Raw genomic sequence first — 23,969 nt, forward strand, 5'->3', positions numbered from 1 at the left:
TGAGTCAGCAAATATATTTAAATATGATATATATATGATGTATACGAATTGACAATAAGTGTAATGAATGAGAGTCCAGTTATATTAGAAGACGATACGTATGAAATAGTTTAGATCTGAACAAGCCCAGAGCTCACTCGAACTCACTTTTAAATTTCCCCAGCAAATAATTATAGACGAAAAAAGTTGGCGTTTTTTTTTTAATATAAAAAAAATTGTACTGAAGTTAGGCAAAGTCTAATAATTTTTTGATTTTTTTTTAAATGATAATTTATAAATAAAAAAATATTTGAAAAAATTGCACTTGTAGTTTTTTTAATTTTCTACATGTGCATATTTTTTTTTTATTTATTTATTTATTTATTTTTTTTTTTTTTGTAATTGATTTGTTAAAAAAAAATCTGAAAACTTTTAATTGTCTTCTAATTTAAAAATCATAATTAGCTGACGTTTAATAATTTTTGAATTTTTTTAAAAACGATAAATTTAAAAAAAAAAAAATATTTTGAAAAATTGCACTTGTAGTTTTTTTAATTTTCTACATGTGCATTTTTTTTTTTTTTTCAAGAAATTATTGAAAAAAAATTCAAAAATTGTTAATTGTCTGTTAGCTTCAGTCATAAACAAATGATACTGAAATTAGCCGACTAATAATTTTTGGATTTATTAAAAAATGATAAATTATAAAAAAAAAAATATTTCAATAAAATGCACTTGTAGTTTTTTAAATTTCCTACATGTGCATATTTTTAGTTTTTTTCTTCCTTCAAATTTAATTGTTGAAAAAAATAAAAAAATTTTTAATTGTCTGCCAACTTTAGGATAAAAAAAAAATATTTAATTATTTTTTATAATTTAAAAAAAATGCCAACTACAAGATTCTAATGATAGAAAATAAATAATAAGAAAAAATGTTAACTGTTAAGAGCCGCCTGCCAGGAATCAAAATAACTGTAAATTAATATCAAACGAAAGCGTATTATAGCGAGGTAATTAATAAAAAAAAACTAACAAATTGTTAAGATCTATTTTTTAAAAAGCGATCGTATATATTTTTTTACTAGGGCAGGCCTTAGTAATTATTGTGGTTCCATGTTTATATGAGAATAATTATAATCATAAATAAATAAACCGTAAAAAGGGAGCCAGGATTATAATATCTGTGATTAACAACAACTTCGTCGGCATATTAACTCACAAATAAATAAATATGATGGGGACTTAATTGTTGGTGTATTATATTACTAATTAAATGACTAATCAAGTAGTAAAACTGTAATAAAATAATAAATTATATCTACGTATTGTTGTATACGTTAACGAGTGAGCTAGAGTTGTCATTCTACACGGGCAAGTAAATTAAACATCTGTGATAAAATATTAAGCAAAATAATAAGAAAAAAAGTTTAAATAAAAAATGAATTCTTAGAAAGATGTACGAAAGAACGAGAGAGGAAGAAAGAAGGCTGTTTTTATCTGTGCATTACGCCAGTTAAATTGACAAGTGTGAGATCGCTAGAGATTATTATTTATTTTTAAAATATGTAATATATCTGTATTAATATATATATATCACTTGTAACAATACCCAAGTTTGTGACACTGAAAGTAGCAGATATCCGAATATTTTACTGTTTTTTTAAACCAGACTTAAATGTATGTCAGCCTAGTGGACAGTAGACGAGACTTCTAATTCAAAGGGCGCGAGTTCGATCCCGAGAAAAGTCAGTTTTTAAAAAAAATTACTCGTTTGAGAAAAAATTTGAAAGTATGCTTAACAAAAATTTGAAAAAGTTCTTGACATAAAAAAATTTTTTTTTAAATGTCTGCTACTTTTTATATTATCCAATTTATGAAAAAGTAACAGACATTCGATTATTTTAGTATTTTTTTAAATGAATCATTTCCTCAGATGTATGTTAGCCTAGTGGACAGTAGACGAGACTTGGAATTCAAAGAGCGCGAGTTCGATCCCGACCAAAGTCATTTTTAAAAAAAATTACTTACGAGAAAAAAATTTGAAAATATAAGTATAGGAAAATTTGAAAAGTTCTCGATGTGTATTTTTGAAATTTTTTCTGAGTATTTTTTTTTTTAGTCATTAAAAAAATTAAAATGTCTGCTACTTTGAGTATAATCCAAGTTTATGTAATAATATATCTCATAGCGATCATCTCGCTCATAAATAAATAAATAAGTAATTACCTGTAACAATCTTTGCGTACGTATTAGAAAAAATATATTATTTATATATAAATGAATGAATAATCAAAAGGAACTTGGCAACACACAAGCGAAGCCTTGCGAGAAAGTTTTATTATAATATTCAAAGACTGTCATTCCAATATATACTCATTTTCTATCACGTACAATGTCATATAATTGTTGTCATGTTTTAAAAAAACTATAAATATAAATAATTTATTATTGTTTATAAATTATATGACTTTTCATTCCATAATGAGTTTGACATTCTGGTATAGACTTCGCTTATTTTTGTGGAACATCTGAAAAGAGTACTACAACAACAGTATTATAAGTTCCTTAGAATAATAAATATCGATATTATTAAATAAATAAATAAAATTATTCTAATATGATGAGGCCAGAAAGTTAATGTTTCATTAAATTTATATTTATTAATTGAAGCTTTAATTATTTTAATTGAATTATTCATTTTAGAAACAACGTTGACTGTTTTTTTAGGTTATTTAAATTTTTTCATATTTTTAACAATTAAACTGTGAGTTTTAATGCCTGTTTAGCCAATTTAAATATAACCAAATTCAGACCAATACAAAAATTATCATTTTCTTCCCTAGGGCAGAAAGTATACAGCTTCTGTCCACTATTAATATTTGCAAATCAGAGAGTAGAATATTCTAACCTGCGTGTAGTTTTTGAAACTTCGAGAGAGAATGAACTACGAATCTCCCCCACTACCGTAAATTTTTCAATTGCGCATGCGTAGAGAAAAGTGGGAGAATATTTCGTGCATAGAACACTGGGTGGGAGTAAAAGCCGGAAACACCCGAAGTACATTCTTTTGATAAGACAAATTTTAATTGAGCCGAAGGCGAATGTTGCAAACACGCAGATTTGAATATTTTGTCATACTATTTTTTTCTACGACTACAGGTATTCAACTTTAAGTTTTAATGCAATTAATTATGAAAAAGTGCGAGGAAAAAAAAAACGATTTCGGGTTTTGGGTGATGGCAGCACTCACCTTTGGCTCGAGTTAACCTCAGCCTTGTTTGAAATCGTTTTGTTTTATTTCTTGCCACAGAAACTATTAAATTTAAAATTTGAAAAATGTAATAAGTATAAGTATAAAAACAAATATATATATATTGTAAAAGTATAAAAAAATATCAATGAAACATTAGCGTCGTGACTGGATAATAAAGTGTAATATTAAAAAGCGCAATTGAGTGAGATAAGAATGCATATACGATAATTAAATACGCTCTAGATGATTTAATTATTTATTTTCCTTTTACAGGATTAATTTAAAAAAAAAAAACTATCAAAACAAAATATAATAATAATATTAAATAAATAAATAAAACTGTCGTGTTTGAGATGATTCCATTTTTAAAGGAATAAATCGATTACTGTTAGTTTAAATATTTTGAAAAGTAAATTATTAATTACCAATTATTAATTACTAATAAATAAATAAATATAGAGGAGGAAATGACGTTGTAACTTGTAAGTTGAATTTAAAATAACGCACACTTTAGTTTTGAATCAATAAATATAAATAAAAAATATATAAATATAATATACGTCGTTTTCTCGCTCTAATATTTACACTATAATTATTATGAAAGTAGAAAACAGATTATAGGTCGCAAATTATTATTACGATGAGAATTTATAAATAAATACGCACAATTACACGTGCTGATTAATTCAAATACCCGACAACGTTAATTTATTTACTTATGTTATATTTATACATATATAGATATATTTTTTTTTATCATTTCAACAACTTATATTGTTTATTTTTACTGTACATCAATATTATCATTTTTATGTCATATATTATTTTTAATAGTTTAATTAAATATATATTTTATTTTTTATTTTTAATGATATTTATATTCTCATCAATTGTGCGACCACTAGTTAATTAGAGTACATTATGCAGTAAAAAAAAATTTTAAATAAAGACCACGATCTGCAGGCGGACCGCGGTGTTTAGTTACCCGCACAATCGCAAAATATTTTAAAATCTACATGGAGAATTATCTAATAAATTTTACTCGTTAATTGTGAGTAAAACTGGGCCTGGATGAATAATTACTCTTTCCTTTATAGATAGTGTTCAGTTATGAAGTAAGAAAACCCAATTTCGAGTAATTTTTAAATAGAAAACAGTAAGAAATAAGAGAAAATGAATCAGTTTTTATTCTTTCCATATTTATTTTCTTTTTGGCCCAGGTTTACGCTAAATTGCAGGGTAAATTTTATCAAAAATTTTCTATGTGTAAATATATGAAAAAAAGAATAGTGGAAAAATAACCATCAAATATCAGCAGAACTTCTTTGATTTTGCAGTACTATGATCAGCAGTACCAACTTTGAAACTGTAAAAATTACATTATTTCTGAGCCGTAGCAATTATTACAGTTTTGTGTACAACTAATTTCAGTCTTTAATAGCGTTTCATTCAAGATTAATTTTCATTCAATTAAAAATACATTGAAAACTGTAAAATTTGATATCTATAATTGTGCACAGAAATTATTCTTGTTTGAAATGTTATGGTGTCATAGTAACGCTGGGCTATCTTGGCCATCTGACGGAAATTGGAATAAACACATGGAAAAATTACTATGTCCTTAGTAAAATTTACTATGGTTACAGTAATTTGCATGAGTGTGAATGTAGCAGACGTCAGACAAATTTAAAATTGTAAATAAATAGTTAATAGTTTTAAAAGTAATATTTATAAAAAATGCACCTATTAATTTTTAAATTTTTTAAACATGCATTTTTTTAAATATTATTTTTTTAATTATTTATTCTGCTAATTTAAAATTTAAAATTTGTCTGATGTCTGCTACATTGACACTCATTAATTTGCAATATAATCTTTGTACATTTTACTACATAGTAATTTTTCTGTGTTTATTTCAATTTCCGTCAGGTGGCTGACATGGTCCGGTTTTCCTATGACACCATAGCATTTCAAATAATAATCTCTCCGTATAATTACTTAATTACTAGAAGTAATTTCAATTATTACAGTGCAAACTACAACCTTTGAAGTTTTTTCATACGAGGACGCTGTTTTTGCACTGAAAACTATAATTTTTCCACTGCTCTTTTTTCCGTGAGAAAAACTAATCGACCATCCGAGATTTAAAAAATAAAATAACTCGGACAAAAGTATAATAATTATCTACAATCATACTTGTTTAATACAACTTGAAAATTATAAATTAATATTAATAATATAATGATTGTTCTCCGCGCTGCTGTATTTAAATATCACTATTATAAATAACTGGTATATATTCTCATTGAATTCATTGTTTTCCTTTTGTCAATTGTTTGCAATTATTGATTACAATTTAAAATTTAAATGCGATGTGTTTAAATTTAAAATTAATATTTTCTTGTTTTAAAGTAGATTGAGACACTTGATAAATTTAATTAATAAATATGAAGATAAAAAAGAAAAAAAAATACGATAAAAATTTAAAAATATTGTCGCTGTTTGTTGTTAAATTGTGTCTCTTAATAAATCTGTACCAAGACAAGATCGATAGTAATAATAATAATGTAATAATTATGTAAAATATATCACTTTGGTATCATATTTAATGTCCATATTAATTATTAACACCAGTCTGTAGTCAGGTCATATAACTTAACTTTAATAAATTACTAAAAATAAATTCAATATGTCTGATATTGATTTTACATAATTTTTAAATTATTATTATTATTAGATCAATACACAATGTATTTAATCATTTAAAACGAATTTAAATAAAGAAATAATTTGTGTGCGGTAATTGGAGTTATTAATTTTATTATTTCTGTCAATTTTACTCTGCTGTATTTCAATGAGTGTAAGTGTAGCAAATATAAGACAATTTTTGAATTACATATAAAAAAAATTAAACAATTAAATTTAAAAAATAAAAAAAAATTCATGTACCGATTTTAGAATTTTCTAAAAGTTCATTTTTTAATTTTTTTGTTAAAAAAAATTGTATTTTAAAATTTTAAAAATTGTCAAATGTCCGCCAACTTTACTGTCATGTTTCTGCTTAATTATAAATTGCAAGTCACAATTTGCGCTAGCACAGAAAAAAAAATTTCTTGGCATAAAAAATTTTTTTTCACCATAATAAAATTCTTATTTTCACCAATAAATTTTTTGCATTATGAATTGAAGACAAAAATTCTCTTAGATCAATAAAATATTCTTTTGAAGGCAAGAAAAAAATTTTGCTGTCAAGAAATTTTTTATCAACATAAGAAAATTTTTTTGTTTAATTTATAATTCAGAATCCAACTTCACCCTGAACTGAAATCTCTTTATTTCATCCCTTGTTACACAATATACTATATAATAAATTCAAAATTAATCCATATTTAAATTCCCGCTAAAAAAATTCAAGAATTCAAGGAACTCGAAAACAGCTGTAAATTTTGGGACCGACCTGCAAAATCAACAATTTTCCAAATTTTTTTTTATTATCTTTAATTTCTGGAAATACTTTGTCTGGTTGATTTTATAAATCAATTATATATTTCTTAATATCTTATATTTTAAGATATTAAACATTTATTGAAGAAAAGAGACGTCAATTTCGTTCAACTTGTAAGTAATTTAGCAATATTAAAAATTCATCTCAATTAATATTATTTATTTTTAGTATTCATATATAAATCATTATTCCATTTAAATATTACAAATTATTTCAAGTTTTAAATAATTTATAACAAAAGCTCCTTAAGCTCGAAAACCGTGGGAAGTTTTGAGGCTGGCCCGCAAGGCCAATCATTGCCCAGATTTTTTTTTCCAACAAATCAATTACAAAAAAAAAGGAAAATCATTTGGAATAAATAAATAAAATGTAAGTAGAATGAAAGTGAAAAAATACGCATTTAGATAAATGAAAAATCAGTACGAGGATTTTTTTAAATTTCATTATTTTAATTTATTTATATAAAATTTATATATTGACTCGTCTGCTACATGTACATAATCCTGAAATTACATTAACAAGCAATTGACAATTTCCCGATTTTTTTTCAACAAATCAATGACAAAAAAAATAAAAAAACTAAAAATATGCACATGTAGAAAATTTAAAAAACTACAAGTGCAATTTTTCCAAATATTTTTTTTTTTACAATTCATCATTTCCTAAAAAATAAAAAAATTAATTTACATGAGTGTGAGAGTAGCAGACAGACAAATTTTAAATTATTAATAAATACAGCAAATAATTAAAAAAATAATATTTACAAAAAAATGCACTTGTCAATTTTTAAATTTTTCAAATGCGCATTTTTTAAAATTTTATTTTATTAATTATTTACTCTATTTATTCACAATTTTAAATTCGTCTGATGTCTTACATTCACACTCATTCCATTTACTCATAAAAAAACTATCCAAGAATCAAAAATTGGCGCGTAAAATTAAAATACAAGTAGCGCCACTATTCGAATGATCACGCGGTGCTTCCGTTTTAACTTCCGTTGGTCAGCGGGTCAACCACGAGGGTCGTTGCAAGACGAGAAGTGCACGCGCGTGTATCACCCGAAAGGGTGATGAATGCGTGCTTACTACCGGCGCTCTTACATACATTCATATATACATATATATATATATACACATACCCACCGCTGTTTGACAATCGTGCGACGAAGACAGAAAACACGAGTGCTCGTGTTCCTAGAAAAAGGAGAACAAATTCGGCGGACTACAGACAGTACACAGTAGTAAGTGTTGCCGCACCGCCATATTGAATTACTCTCGTTGATTTTTGTGCGAAGGTGGCGCGTGTTTTTCTCATCCTTGTGATTTTTAATAATCTCATATTTATCTCTCCCACTAGACAACATTACCCCCCAATAAATAAATAAATAATTAATTAAATACGTAATCAACAAATGTGAACAAAATCATATTATTTATATATTATATTCAGAAAATATATGAGAAAATGCCGCGATTTAAAGACATCGTGAGAACGTGTAAAAATAGTGCGTGCTCAAGTAGTAAACGGTCAAGTGTGTGATGTTGGTCATTGTCCCCCGTTTATTATTTAATTAAAAAAAAAAAAAAAAAAAAAAAAAACACTGAAGAGAATGAAAAAAAAAACATATGTGTAAATATATGAAATATGTTTTCCGAACCTGAGTATTTAATTACTGAATTTTAAATGAATATTTAATTTATCAATTGCACCGGGTCTGTATAATAAATTTCCTGTAATCGATAAAAATTATTAACAACTGATAAATTATTGAGGTAATTATATTTACTATATATATATTTTTAAAAAAGTTATTTTATATTTTATTTTCTTAGGAAGTAATTTGGTTTATTTTTTAAAAATAGAATCCTAATAATAAAACAATAACATTTTTATTTCCAATAAAAAAGTACACATTCGCAGCACGTCCTTGGCATTCTTCCTAATTTATATATATGTATATATATATAAGAATGTGTTTTTTTTAATTGAAAGTATATAAATATTGAGATTTATTATGAATTAAAAAAAAATAAAACTGAGTAATGGCAATTAATTGTACAATTATCCGGCAAGTAACGCGCGATAGTATACAATTGCGATATTCATGATTGTAAGATAAAGAAAAGCCACGTATATAATAAGAAGGAGCACGATATATATGTAAAAAAAGACGGCAGTAGTAAAAGAGACTGAAACAGGAGGGAAAGAGCGAGGTCGCGCACGGTTGTCGGCCCGAAATGACAGTAATTACGTGAAATCGACTCGACATACAAACATGGGATCTTACTATGTAGCATCACCTCGGTCCGAGTATCGTAAGGTCGTTTATTTACCATAAATCTTAATCTTGATAATTAATATATTTGTTGATGTAATCTACAGCTTAATTTATTTTTTTATCTGCAGTTTTGATGTCCGTCCGGGGTTGAGGTTGGTGAGGTCGCCGGTGAAAAATCGATTTCCCGATGTACACACGTATGTACCGGGGGTTTAGGTATACACGTCCATTTGTATGGATGTGGATATATGTATATATATAACAGATACAAAAAAAAGTCGAGATATTGGAAAAGAGAAAGGGAAAGATACGGGAAATTGGTGAAAAAGCCAGGGGGTAGGGTAGGAGTATTGGATATGTTATGCATTGGAATGAGAATAACTTTTGGTCGCGCCCCCGCGGACGGTACAGCGTTACGGGTTTCGACAATCTGAAGTAAATGAAAGCAGTAAAGCGGGGAGAGACGAGCAGAAAGAGCGAGTTGATATGAGTAGAGCTGAGTTTAGTAAGAGAGCAGAGTAAGAGCGAAATCGTGGGTAGGAGGACAAGGGTCCGAGGGGAGAAGTAATTAATGTGCGACAGTGTCCCCTCTCCTACACACCAATGGAACGAACGAACAGCAAACGAACAAAACGTCCATATCCATTCGCTTTACTCTGTCTACTCACTACTGTACTCCACATCTACTCTTTCTCGCCGTCTCACTTGCTCTTTTTTTTATTATTTCTCGTGGTTTAGTTTGTTGCTTTGGAGCAACTCCTCTTTCCCTCCTTCGGCTCCTCTATCATCCCCTGTCCCCTGTCCCCGTTACCGTTCCCGTTCCCTCCCCAGTCAACAGAAACCTCGTCCTCCTCCCCCCTCGGTTACTTTTCAGTCCTGCTCTCTACGCTTAGCTGCCATTGTGCGGAGACGCCACTTCCGAAGCATCAAATTTAATTCTTCGATACATACCGTTTTCAAGTAATGTTAAGTGACTTACATTTGGATATCGCTGAGGTATGTCGTCATCATACTCTGACAGTAGACACGATGCGAGATATCTTGTTTTATAAATTATACACCACATATTTGCTTTAGATTTTTTTTTACAACAATAATCTCTATTATTATCATTTTTTCTTACACTCGATCTTGATTACATCAATAATAAATACTTGCTTGATACTAAGGGACACCAATTGTGATTTAAACAAGAGGTTAGAACGCTGTCCCGTAATTGACCTGTAGGCAATCGTAGACGTGGACATTTCGGTCTAGTTTACAATAAATATTCATATTTAATTAATTAATTGTACAATTAATTATCATAAATTAACTTCTCAGTGGCATTTGTTTATTAAATTAAATATTTACTTATATTTAATTTGATGTAATACTCATTTTGTTATATATTTATAAATATGTAATTGTTTTTTTAATTAAATTATTACAGGGCAGTGACATCTAGAGAAATGGAAGCTATGGATTTAGATGGAGATTCTGTTGTTGACTTGAGTGTCAGGTGAGTCGTTATGTTATTTAAACATTTGTTTTAACGAATACGCTTATCAATTTAATTTACGCTGGTGATAAACGTTACGTAAAAATAAAAGAAAACAGGTTTTTTTTATCTTGTTTAAATTTAAAAAAATTGTATATTTAGTATTTGAATAATAAGCGATTACTTATTTTTGTTTGTTTGTTTATTTGCAGTAGCGTAAGACGAGAGTCGTCTTCGGCCTCAAGTAATCTCAGTGGAGATCCTGGTGTACCATTGAATCTGGGTATTAATTATTCATCGAATGCTAATAATAATTCGGATAATAATATACTAGAGCCGAGAAATATTCAAAATTCTTCCCGCGGTATTTTGGCTCCGAAAACTGGAGAAGACAGAAGACCGAGACGCATTCTGAGACCTAGGACTGAAAAAAGTTATGCGGAGAGTCCTGATGAGCCCCGGATTAATGGATATATTAATGGGAATAATTCAGACAGTGATGAAGGTGAAATGCCACCTCTATTACCAATTAAAGAATTGTCCTCGGATGAATTGGCGGAGCGCGAAAAAAATTTGAGGAAACTTAAAGAAGATTTGAGATCTGAGGAAATGAAATTGGTGTTACTGAAAAAAATAAAACAGTCGCAACAGCTCAAAGAAAACATCGCGGCAATACCACCTAAGGTTGCTAATAAAATACCTCCACCTGTAACAGTTCAACCGGTAGCTCACAGGTAATTTTAATAAATTATTTATAATTTATTTATGATTTTGAAGTCACTAGACAATTGACAATAATCGAATTTTTTTTTTTCAACAATTAAATTAGAAAAAAATAAATAAATAAAAAAATGCACATGTAGAAAATTTAAAAAACTATTAGTGCAATTTTTTCAAATATTTTTTTTTATAATTTATTGCTTTGAAAAAAAAATGCAAAAATTATTAGTCGGGTAACTTTAGTATCATTATTAATTTTTGTAATTAATAAATTAAAATTTATTTTCATTAGTCACAGAATAACTAAAGCACCGCCACCTTTGCTCCGGGGTCAGCCGGCACCAAGTCGCAGCAGTAGTTTACATGCTCCACCTCCGGGAATGCTTTTGCCGCCAAATGCTGGACGAAGTCCTACGTCGAGTACGGGAATGCCGCCGAATATGGTGATACCACAACCACCGCATCCACGAACTCGGCCTCCTAGTGTCACTGGAAATGTACCAACGTATCACGCGCCACCTGACAGAACTGAACGATCCACTAAAGACCCGACACCTGTACCCGCGCACCAGGTAATTTTTTTGAATTTTTTCTTATTATTAATTAAGAGCATTCTCAGACAATCCGCGCTCCCCCACTCGCTTTTTTTTAAATATTTAGAGACAAACTGTTATGACCGTAGTAATTTTTTATTAATTAATTAAAAAAAAACTAGAGCCAAGATTTAAAAAAAAATATGATTCGGAAGACAATTACAAATGTTCAGATTTTTTTAACAGATCAATTAAAAAAAAAAAAAAAAAAAAAAATGCACATGTAGAAAATTAAAAAAACTACAAGTGCAGTTTTTTAAAATATTTTTTTTTGCAGCCCATCATTAAAAAAAAAATAAACATTGTAATCAATTAGGAATTTAAAGAAATTTTTTAAATAAATGAAAGTCAAAAAAATTTGACATTTCGAATTTTAAAATTGACATGATTTTATTTGAATTTATTAACCAAATTTACGGTCTTCTTTTTTAAATTATTGCTTTAATTTTTTTTTTTTTAATTAATTAATAAAATTGTATTGCGGCTATGGTAGTTTATGCTCACTAAATATTTTTAAAAAATGGCGGGTATTGTTTAAGAATGACCTGAAGTGTAAGAATACTAACAATTTTAAAAAATTATAAATCGATAAATTAATTAATTTGTGAGATACCAATAATTTGTTGTGTAATTACAAAGCAGCTTGTTGTTGGATCTCAAGAAAGTAAAACTACGACAGCAATTAATACTCCTGTAATTCCTGAGCAGGTATTTTGACGTTATTAAATTAACGTATGAAGCAAGCATTTTATAAATAATTATTATTACTGTAGTTCAATTGTTTTTAATTTTCCACAAAAAAAATAGTAAATAATTAAGAGCGATTGAGTAAAAAATAAAATATTTTTATTTTAAATCAAGGAAAGGCCGAGAGAGGACAGTCAGAGGCCAGCCCAGCGTCAAGCAGCGGCAAAGTTAGCATTGAGAAATCAGTTGGAAAAAACATTGCTGCAGATACCGCCACCAAAACCACCACCTCCGGAGATGCACTTCGTTCCCAATCCTTCAAACACAGAATTTATTTATCTTGTTGGATTGGAGCATGTCGTTGACTTTATCACTAAGGAACCGGCCATACCACCACCACCAGAACCCTTCGAGTGCACCCAGTGTAAGACTGATTTTACGCCTGTATGGAAGTGGGAAAAACCTGCGACGAACGGGAAAAAAGAAGGACCACGTGGACAGCACGCGACATTCCTACGACCTCCCGCTGGACGTGATCCTAGAGTTATTTGCGAGCATTGCGTTACTACGAATGTTAAGAAAGCGCTTAAAGCTGAACATACTAATCGGTAATTTACTGTTTTTTTTTTTAATTTATTATTAATGGTCACAAAGAGTCTGGTCTATAAGACCTCAGGATTTTTTATCAACTAATTAATTTATACATAAAATTTTAATTTTAATTGATTAAAAATTCAATTTTACAAAAAGTTAATTTATTTTTTTAAATTGAGTTCAAAATTTTCTACTGGAAATTTAAAAATTATCAAAAAAAAGTGTGATTGGTTTTTTATAAATATCTTTGTAAATATCGACTTATTTGAAAAATTATAAGAGACCTTTTTTGTAGAGCTTTAAATTCTCTACAAAAAAAGGTATTTTACATTTTTTTTTAAAACTGAATATTTATTGAGATATTTAAAGTTTAAAACTTTGCGGTCTTCTGGATCCCACGTGACTGTTTATGGATAAAATCTAATAAATTTGTTAAAATAAATTTTTCAGACTAAAAACAGCTTTTGTAAAAGCACTACAGCAAGAACATGAAATGGAACAAAAATTAGCCCAAGCGGCAAGTCCGAGTCCCGATCCACCAGCACCAAAACCGGTTCCAAAGGCTGTAACACCAACAAGACGAGTAGCAACACCACCAGCACCTCAACCATCAGTTCAACAAGTTCCTCCACCAGCCCCAACTCCACCCACACCAAAACTTCAAGACCATCCTCTAGTAAAACTCGCCGAAAGCGGTAAATTTTCTCCCCATCACGCAGCAGCGGCTGCTGCGCTCCAGCAACAATTGATAAGAGGTAATGATTTTTTATCTCATAGTTTATTAATGAATCGTGTATCTTACCCCTTTTTAAAAGTATTGAATTACTCCGCAGAATTGACCAAGTCTCAAGTACCAGGATTACCACAGCATCAGCCACTACCAGCTCACATGATGCCGCAGTTTAATCCCCTTCTGTATCCTTATCAGCTTGCGATGGCTCAAGCTGCTGGAAGTAAAGGAATGGTCGAGTTGCAACGTCAAGCTGCCGACTTACAACGTCAATATCTACTTGACATGATACCTTCCCAAGCATCTCAAGGTCAAGGCAATCAAGCGCCATCACGAGCACACCCTCACAATTGGAAAACGTAACCGAGTGCATAGCAAGAAGCTCGAGATTCAAGGGCCAGAAAGCACAAGTGAAAAAATATTAAATAATGTCGCCTTGAAGCAGCTTCAATAAATATAAATATATAAATAATTAATAATAATAATAATAATATTTAAAAAATAAAACAAAAACGAAACTGATGGAAACTGCTCAAGATAATCCACACACCAAAGGACACGCAGTATATCTTATAATTTGTGTGCTTGTATCGGACACTGTGACGATAGATAATTAAATGGCCAGTGAGTGTTTGTTATTTTGTCATCAACATGCTGGAGAAAAAGAAAAGGTTATTAATTATTATCTTAAACACTCGTTATATTTTTTACTTAAGTACTGACAGTACCAGGCCCTTGACGAGCTTCAAGGTATAGCGATAACTAAATAATATTATTAATTATTATTATTATTAATAATAATATTCTCCCATTAACGATAATTGTTTTTGGTTGAGAATAAATATTACAAGTGAACAACTGGCGTTTAAAATAATAAATCTTTTAAAATAAATTTTTTTAAGCACTTCAATATGATCTTTAGTCATCGGTATTATTGTCTTTTGTCCGATGGCAGTACCTGTATTCTGTGTATATCCTTTATTATTATTAATATTAATATTAATTTTTTTTTTCGTTTGTTTAAACTGTGAGTATAATTAATAATTAAGTATAATTATTAAAAAATTTTCCCTAACGTCCGATTGTCAGTGAAAATTAATCCTCTTACGGTATATGAGTGCGAATGAATGAGTTAATTAGTGTAGCGAGGACTGATATTAATTATCGTTTTTTTTTATTTTTATTTTGTGTGCGATAAAGTGTATTAATATACACGTTGTGTCACAGTCAAAGACTTAAACTCGCGCACAAATAGAGTCAATATGTGTGTCTCTTAATTATTCGATGGTAAGACCAAGATTGATATTAAAATGAGGATGTTAAGTTGCTGAAACTTTTTATTAAACATTGAGTGTATTTGAATTCATTATGTTGACGTATATTTATACATATGTATGTATATTTATATATATATATATATATATATATATATATATATATATTTTTTTTTTTTTTGGTTCTTTAAAATATTACAAAGACGAGAAAATAAATTGTGGGGAGGTAAAGTCAGTTAATAAATAATCTTAAATTAAATATTTTAAATGTAAGACCTAGTATTCGATCAGGGAACTAGTACCCGATTACTTCATGTATTTTTATATTTATATTTAGTAAGGGCGCGAATACGAACTGAAATTTTTTTAATTATTTGAAAATTTTCGAATTAGAAAAAATTTTTTTTTAATGACTGGCGCCAGTTTTTCAAATTAGGTTTATTTTTATCCAGATTTAAATTAATATTGCTAGTATATATATATATATATATTGGTCTTCAAAGTTGTGTATTTTTTTCAAAAATTCAAATTTATTTTGGAGGTAAATAGAGCTCAGACATGAATTTTCGAAAAAAATTTTTTTTCGTTATTTTGAAAACTATGCGGAAAAAAATATAAGCAAAAATTAATAGATAGAAAATAATCCGGAATCACTAATAGGATCCGATAGCTTTTACTTTTGAAAAAATCATAAATTCAAAATTATTAAGTGTTTGTATCTTTTATTTATGGAATAGTAATTTTGGACTTATGTCAAAAGTAAAAGCTATTGAACCCATTAATAACTACTAAGACTATTATTAGTTTCTCTCTCAAACTGTCGGGATATCTGGTTTATAAAAAAAACAGAATGATATTCTTATAATGAAATCTGACTATAACTAAATTTTGAGATCCGTTTTTTTCCGTGTAAAAGTTCTCCAACAAATGAAAATTGAACATTTGAAAGCTGATCAGAATTTCCTTGATTTAAATCGAGTATTTTGAAAAGTTACGAATAATTCGACAAACTGTCAGTAATTTAAAAAGTGAATAATTCAAAAAGTTTCGAACTTTCTGAAAAGTTATAAATAATTAAGACACTTTTTAAAAATTGACAAATAATTCGGCAACTTTCGGATAATTTAAAAATTAGATAATTCGGAAAATTTTTAATTATCCAAAAAGTTACAAATAATTTAAAAAATTTCGAATTATTTAATTCGAACTCAATTCACATATTCTTAACATTTAGTAAAATATAGTAAATATGAATATACAAATATATGAGTAATTGGGTACTAGTTTCTTGATCAGGTACTGGGTCTCTTACCTAAACAGTAAAAAAAAATTTTAATACATCTATTGGAAATAATCGATTAATTGATAACCAACAAACAATCGTCCTATTTAATTAATGAATTAATTGAATAAATAAATAAATAAAATAGTGTTATAATAATGTCGGTATTTCATATTTATAGAATTAAAATTTTAAAAATCAAGTAAACTAGAAATAAATAAAAATATTTCTCTCTCTGTCTCTCCTTTATACGTCACAATAGTTTATTGAGATAAATAAATTTGATGTGTATTATATTATTAATTATTTAATACACTATCAAATTTAACAATCGCATTATAATAATAATTATTATTATTATAATAACAATGATGATCATAATAAATATAATAATAGTAATTGTAATAATAGAAAAAAAGTAAATCATTCAAATAATATTTCATTACAGACAAAATATTTCATTATCAATCACACAAATTTTTATTTTTAAAATTGTATTTATTATTATTATTATTATATTTTTTTTTTAAATTTTAAATTTTGCAGATTACGCACTTGGTAAAATTTTTTTTAAAAATTATGGACTCTCTGGATCTGCTTGGTGCTAAAACTTCTCAGAGTTGACATTAATAAGTTGATAATTATTATTTTTTTGTATTTAAAAATTATAAAAAAAAATTTCAGTACAATTGACTTGACAATTTTTGATAATAAAAAAAATTGTAATTAAAATTACCGTGATTAAAAATCAAACAATTATGAAAATAATTTTTACAAGTATATAAATATGTGAAACCAAATTAATATGAATTTATTTTACAAATAAATTATTTGCATTTTCAAATTTTCAAATTGAATTATAAAATTTGAAATTTTTTTGCCTCCCCGCCTAGGATTAGCAGGCGAATTAAAAAATGTTATATTAAAAAAAAAAAATAAAAGAAAACAGAGAAAAAATAATAAAGCTTGTCAATAATTGTAATAATTAAAATATCTTTTTATTAAGAATAATAATTAAGTTTTTATTTTATCGTCTAATTAATATTTTTTTAAGGTACGAGTCTGAAAGTAATTAATTATTTTTAAAAAGGCCTTTAATTATATAAATTTTTTTTTATCTGAGCATCCGATGATTAATTTCAAATTAATTATGATAAATTTTTAAGAAGCCTAGGATTTTAATTGATTTTTAATACCCTGTTTAAAAAATACGATTTAAAAAAATTCAAACTCCCGCGTAATATAAAAGGTAATAAAATATCGTAGGAAATATATATTGAAAAATATATAACAAATATGTGATATATTGTGACAAAATAATCAATAGCAATATATATATATGTTTTCATATATTTAAGTATATATATACATATATATCATTTCTTATGTAATTAATCATATATTATTATTGTTACAATTTATATATTTCTAAGATTTATGAATGTTTATATATATTTTTTTGTTAATTAAGGACGATTGATTTTTTTCTTATTGTCAACTATTTGGTAGACTCACTTCAGATCCCAAAATTGAAAAAAAAAAAAAAAACCAAATTTTAAAACTGAAAGAGCGCATGGCTCAAATTATGTCCTTTTGGTTTTAAAAAAATTTTTTAAATTTTTAGTTTCAAAGTAAATCTCCTTTTTGGAATCACTAATAAATTTAAAATTATGCTTCGGATTAAATATTTATTTTAAAAATTACTTGATAAATTTTTTATATTAATTAATGATAGAGTAGATTTACTATTTTATGGTCAATGTTTAATTTTTGGTCATTTAATATTTTATTTTAATTAAAGAAAAAATAATTCCACTGTCGTAACTTAAATTATTAATAATTAAGTTCAAAACTGGACCTAAAGTGACCAAAAACGGTAATTCTTCTACATTAAAGCATTTTTTTTTTTTATATATGTATTTGTATATAATTTAATAGAACAATGTAAAAAATATATATTTAAATATATATGTAAATAATATATGATACTTACTATATATAATCATATATTGTATCATCGATATAACAATTTTTCATACGAAATATTAAACATTCATAAGGAGTAGCATTTAAAATATTTAGTAAAATTAATTTTTTATCGTATTTTTTCAAATCAGGGTATTTTTAACTATTGGGTAAGCTGCCACTTGCTCATTAGTTATTTTATTTTAAAAATCAATATGGAATATATGCGCGGAATTAATTGTATAGATTTCAAATAACATCATTAATTATTATAATACAACAGATTTTTTTTGTGTTCAATATTTTTCAAATTTAGGTCAGAGGTAAATAGAGTTCTACGAAATAATTACTTTTAGTTAATTTAAAAAATTAAACTCTATTAAATAAAAATTGAATATTCAAAAGCTGATGAAAATTTTCTCAATTTGAATCTAGTAATTTAATAAGCTACGAATACCCAAGTAGTATGGACAACTTTAAGATGTTTGAAAGAGGATGACAAATTTTATTTTGTCTCAAACCCAAGTATTTTTTATATAAATTGACGTATAGAAGTTGATCCTAGAACCCCAGTCGCTCACGGCTTTGCGACATCTATAAGATAACAATTTTGAGACTGTTTTTTGACCTATTAATAAGAATAATAAAATCTCGACAAAACAATGAGAAATTTATGTATAAAAAAAAAAAAATCTGTTTAAGAGACTTGACACAAGGGATGACAAAAAGTAAAATACAAATAATTGTCAAATAAGTCATTATCTTAACGATTTTCAAATTGAAATGACTTTTTTCGGCGGGAAAAAAAATTCAAATTTCTTATCACCCTTAGGACCAAAATCTGTACGTACTATTTATGTAAGAAAATTTGTTTTCTCCTTTTAAAAGACATCTTAAAGTTGCCTTTGTGCTACTTGGGGTCAGAAAAGTTTTTTTTTTTTCCCGCCTTAAAAAAGTCATCGCAATTGAAAAGTTTTCCAGATGACATTTCATAATTATTTGTAATTTACTTTCTGCTGCAGTTTGTGTCAAGTTTTTTAAGCAGATATTTTTTTAAGACATAAATTTCTGATTGTTTTGTCAAGATTTTGGTGTCTTATCAATAGGTCCAAAAACAGCTTCAAAACTGCTATCTTATAGATGTCGCAATCCAAGTAGCACAGAGACAACTTTAAGATGTTTTTCAAAAGAAAAATTTTTTTTTTTCTCAAAGTCACCTTTTTTGGTATAAATACGACAAATGTTGATTCCGGAGAAAATTTGTGTTGTATTTTTGTGACATAAATTTTTGATTGTTTTGTCAACATGTTGCTGTCTTATCATATGTCAAAAAACAGCTTAAAAACTGACATCTTATCGATGTCACAAAGACAAGCGTGCTACTTGGGCAATTCGAAAGTTTTTGAATAATTCAAATTATTCGATTCGCATACCCATAATATTTTGATTTATCACACAGCATATATATTTTTAAATAATCACATAATATTTTAATTAAAAATTATGCCCTAATTTTATTAATTATTTTATTAAAAATTTTTAAAATTTCCATAACTATTTTTGAAATTCGAATTCAATTTTAAAAATAGGGGTCAAATAATTGACAAAAATAAATAAAATCAAATGTCGTAAAAAATTATCTGAAAAGAAAGTTTTAAATTCAAATTTTTCATTTAATAATTTTATTACCTCAGAACATCATATCAAGAAACTGAATTAAATTATGCAAAGAATTTTTTTTTTTTTTTATTCCATCAATAAATACACCGAGCTGTGAAAAATTTGTGAAAGCTGAAACATTTAAATATTTTTTCTTACATCGCAATAATAATTTTTTTCTAATTTCAAAGTTTGAAGAAAAAGATTTACGACAAACGCGGAGGTATTGACATATTGCTAAATTTATAAAACTGTTAAGTAATTAAGCAATTTATCTATTTCATTATTATTATTACTACCAAGTTTTTTTTCTTTTAGAATTCCGGTTTGATATATTTATAACCCGTAGGCAGGAGAGAATGTGAAAAGTTATTTATAATAAAGTATTAAATAAAAAATATATAAACGCTCATCATCTTGATATAAATATGTGTCAACAGTTTTCTATGATTTCTATAATCATATAACTTTCATACATTTAAATTCATATATAAATATAAGTATAAATATATATACTATTATTTATAAAAAAAAAACTAGACTTCAAATTAATATTTTATTTATTTAATTTTATTATAACAATCTTATAAAAAATATTAAACAATTAATTTAATAATTATTCTAATTACAATTAATAAAATTTTTTTTTCCAAATGAGCAATAATTCCTATACATAAATATGTATAATATGTAAATTATTTAAATAATTACTTTCATATTTATTATGCAATTAATTGTTAATATAAATACTTATAATTTATAATTAATAATAATTATTTATAAAAACAATTTTTTAAAACTTAAAAAATGACTAATTATCAAGTAAACAATTAAATAAAAAAAATTTCATTTGATTTAATATTTAAATATTTGAATCACTAATTAATGCAATCTCTTGTAAAATAAGTGAGTTTAATTTCCAGGTACAGACACCAGTCGAGCTGGTGAAAACATATATGGAAATTCAGACTAACGTTCTTATGCAACTGTATTTAATCAACAGGGTTTCGACATTTGATTACCGGAGAATTAATAATTTTCTCTGTCGAACGTAAGACATATATTATGTATAATATATATATATATATATAGACGTGGAATTGCGTACTATGTGTTAGTACTTAACGTTGGATTACTGCTTTCCGTAGTCATCGTACTCTCTCTGAATTCTTTTAAACACTTTTTAAAATGCTTTGAGCAAAAAGAAAACAACGAAGGCTGATCACAATTGCGACAAGCAGCTGCCAAATAAGAACAACATTTCGAACTCTCACGGCAACATGATGGCCATAATTCTGGGCCAGCTACTGAACAGTTGTAACAGTAGCAATCACCTGAAATTTTATTTTTACTGTTAGTTCTTCAAAATTTTCATGAGAGTAAATGCTCCAGATATAAGACAATTTTTGAATTATGTATAAAAAAATTAAATAAGCAAAATAATAAAATTTTAAAAAATGCATGTACTGATTTTTGAATTTTCTAAACATGCATTTTTTTTTTTTTTTTTTTTTTGTGAACATTTTATTTTATTATTTAAAAAATTAAAAAATTATCAGATGCCCGCCAATTTTAAAGAGTATGAATGTAGCAGGCATTAGACAAATTTAAAATTATAAATAAGTAGAGAAAATAATTTAAAAAATGATATTTATAAAAAATGCACTTATTAATTTTTGAATTTTTTAAATGCGCATTTTTTATAAATTTTATTTTATTAATTATTTACTCTATTTATTATTAATTTTAAATTTATCTGATGTCCGCTATATTTACACTCATCATTAATTACAAAAATTTTATCGGGGCGAGTCAAAATTTTTCGCGCCAAAAAATAATTTTTTTCTGTATGTAATTAATCAGAATATTGACATTGATTAAAATTTAAAAAATTTTAAAAATACAGTACCAACATTTTTTTACAAAGTCTTAATATGTTTTTGATAATTGCGCGCTCATTAAAGTCTTGCTAAAAAATTTATCATATGAAAAACTAATTACGCATGAAATAAAGAAAGAAATTTGAACTAAAATTATGGATTTAAAAAAATATGTTTTAAAATTGATTTGAATTATGGACAACACAAAATTATTGATGTGAAATAAAATTAAAAAAAAAAAACCATCGTTATTTCAATTTTTTGAAATTCATAACTTGGAAATTAAAAGTTATGTAAAAATAAAGTATACAAATAAGTTAATTTATATTTTATATTTCCAACTGATTTTAATAATTCAAAATAATTAACTGTAATTTTAAAAAAAAATTAATTTATTTATGTGAGTAAATTAAATTGAATAAAGTGCATGCTAGGAATGTGACTTTAACACCTTCGTAATTACATAAATCACAGTTCTGTTGAATTAATTTATGTAAATATATATATATATATATATATATATATATTATCTAATGAGAGCAGAATTTTATCCGACAAAAGTTATTGTAGGAGTGGTTACTGTCAAGGACGGAAAACATTGTGACGCAGAAAGTAACGATTCATAATTACAGGATGTACAAACATTTTTTGTTGCAATAAATACCGTCCATTGAGCTAAACATGTTCATTGAACAGACTAGATAAAATAGTAATTAATTATGACTGGCAAATAATTTTTTACCGGCAGTAAAAAAAGAACATAATTTAAAAAATTAAACGCTTGATGACAGAAAATGAAAATTTAAATTACCGTCAGGACAATCAACAGATCTTCGTGCTTCGGCTCTTCTGCAATCGAGACCTTCATCACCTTTAGCACACGATACAGTTTCGTCAATTGAATTTTCTCCAAATATTTCACCTACACGTTTAAATGCTCCCGGTTCGGTGAAAAGTTTAACTAATTTTTCAAGAGTGCTTTCTGTTTCTTTACTACTCATTTTATCACAAATACAATTTAAAAAATTTATTGATAATAGGAATATTAAAATTATGGATGATTTTTTATAGATAATCATTTTTTTATTTTTTTAAAAATACTGTCTCTTTAAAACTCTTCGTAACACTCGTAATTGTAATGTAACTGGTATCTGATCAACTCCAAGCGATTCCTGATTCAACAAACGTAACATTTGGTGGGGGATTACCATGATTTTAAAACACGCAATCATTTTTTCTTATAGATAGGTATACATATATACACTAAATTGTATATTTATAATAAATTTTGAGATCTTTTTACTTTTCCAGCGAAACTATCAGACTTATCACAAAATGTCATAGAATCTTTTTTGTAGACAATTTTATTCCTGACAAATTACCTCTGATAAAATTTTTCAAAATTCCTCATTGTTTCCTAGTTATTTCCATTTTAATGTCAAGCTCTTGAAATCGATCCGAACACTACTGTCTAAGAGCTTGACATTGAAATGAAAATAACTAGGAAACAATGCGGAATTTTGAAAAATTTTATCACAGGTAATTTGTCAGGAATAAAATTTTCTACAAAAAAGATTCTATGACATTTTTTGATAAGGCTGATAGTTTCGTCGGAAAAGTAAAAAGTTCTAGAAATTCATTATAAATTTGACTTCAAGCTCCAATAACTTTTTAACAGATGAATTTGTCAAAAAATGAAAACATTTTAAAATATTGCAGGACTTTTTTTTGTAAATCATTTTACTTCCCATTTTTAAATCAACAAGTTAAATATTTAAAAACATGAGTGTAAATGTAGCAGACATACAATTTTTTAATTACATATAAAAGAATTAAATAATTGAAATATCAAAATTAAAAAAAAATGCATGTACTGAGTTTTGAATTTTCCAAACATGCATTTTTTTATTTTTATTTTGTTAATATTTCAGTTCATTATTTCAAAAGTTTTAAAAACTGCCAGATGTCCACTAATTTTACTAATGAGCGGAATATAACAGACATCAAACAAATTTAAAATTGTTAATAAATAAAGGAAATAATAAAAAAAGAAATATTTCAAAAAAATGCACTTACTAATTACGAAA

At 26.6% G+C, this 23,969-nt stretch overlaps 2 protein-coding genes across 6 annotated transcripts; one reads left to right on the forward strand and one right to left on the reverse strand.

Moving 5' to 3' along the window:
• Positions 1-7,779: 7,779 nt before the first annotated feature.
• Positions 7,780-14,732, forward strand: LOC103579490 (transcriptional repressor p66-beta). 5 transcript variants are annotated; one of them, XM_014441436.2, is made up of 7 exons: positions 7,780-8,512; positions 10,451-10,519; positions 10,711-11,232; positions 11,511-11,790; positions 12,673-13,106; positions 13,543-13,847; positions 13,908-14,732. In XM_014441436.2, the coding sequence occupies exons 2-7, from the start codon at positions 10,470-10,472 to the stop codon at positions 14,183-14,185; spliced, it is 1,869 nt and encodes a 622-aa protein (XP_014296922.1). In that variant the 5' UTR covers positions 7,780-8,512; positions 10,451-10,469; the 3' UTR covers positions 14,186-14,732. The 5 variants fall into 5 exon arrangements, with proteins under 5 accessions (XP_014296922.1, XP_008559123.1, XP_053595003.1 ...); XM_008560901.3 differs by having other exon boundaries at positions 13,926-14,732; XM_053739028.1 differs by having other exon boundaries at positions 13,543-14,732.
• Positions 14,733-20,908: 6,176 nt separating this feature from the next.
• On the reverse strand, positions 20,909-22,996 carry LOC103579489 (uncharacterized). Its single transcript, XM_008560900.2, has 2 exons — positions 22,694-22,996; positions 20,909-21,336 (listed from the first exon to the last, which is right to left on the reverse strand). Exons 1-2 carry the CDS (start codon positions 22,959-22,961, stop codon positions 21,110-21,112), a joined length of 495 nt encoding a protein of 164 aa, XP_008559122.1. The 5' UTR covers positions 22,962-22,996; the 3' UTR covers positions 20,909-21,109.
• Between the last annotated feature and the right edge of the window lie 973 nt (positions 22,997-23,969).

This window comes from Microplitis demolitor, chromosome 5 (genome assembly GCF_026212275.2).
Source record: "Microplitis demolitor isolate Queensland-Clemson2020A chromosome 5, iyMicDemo2.1a, whole genome shotgun sequence".
NCBI lineage: Eukaryota > Metazoa > Arthropoda > Insecta > Hymenoptera > Braconidae > Microplitis > Microplitis demolitor.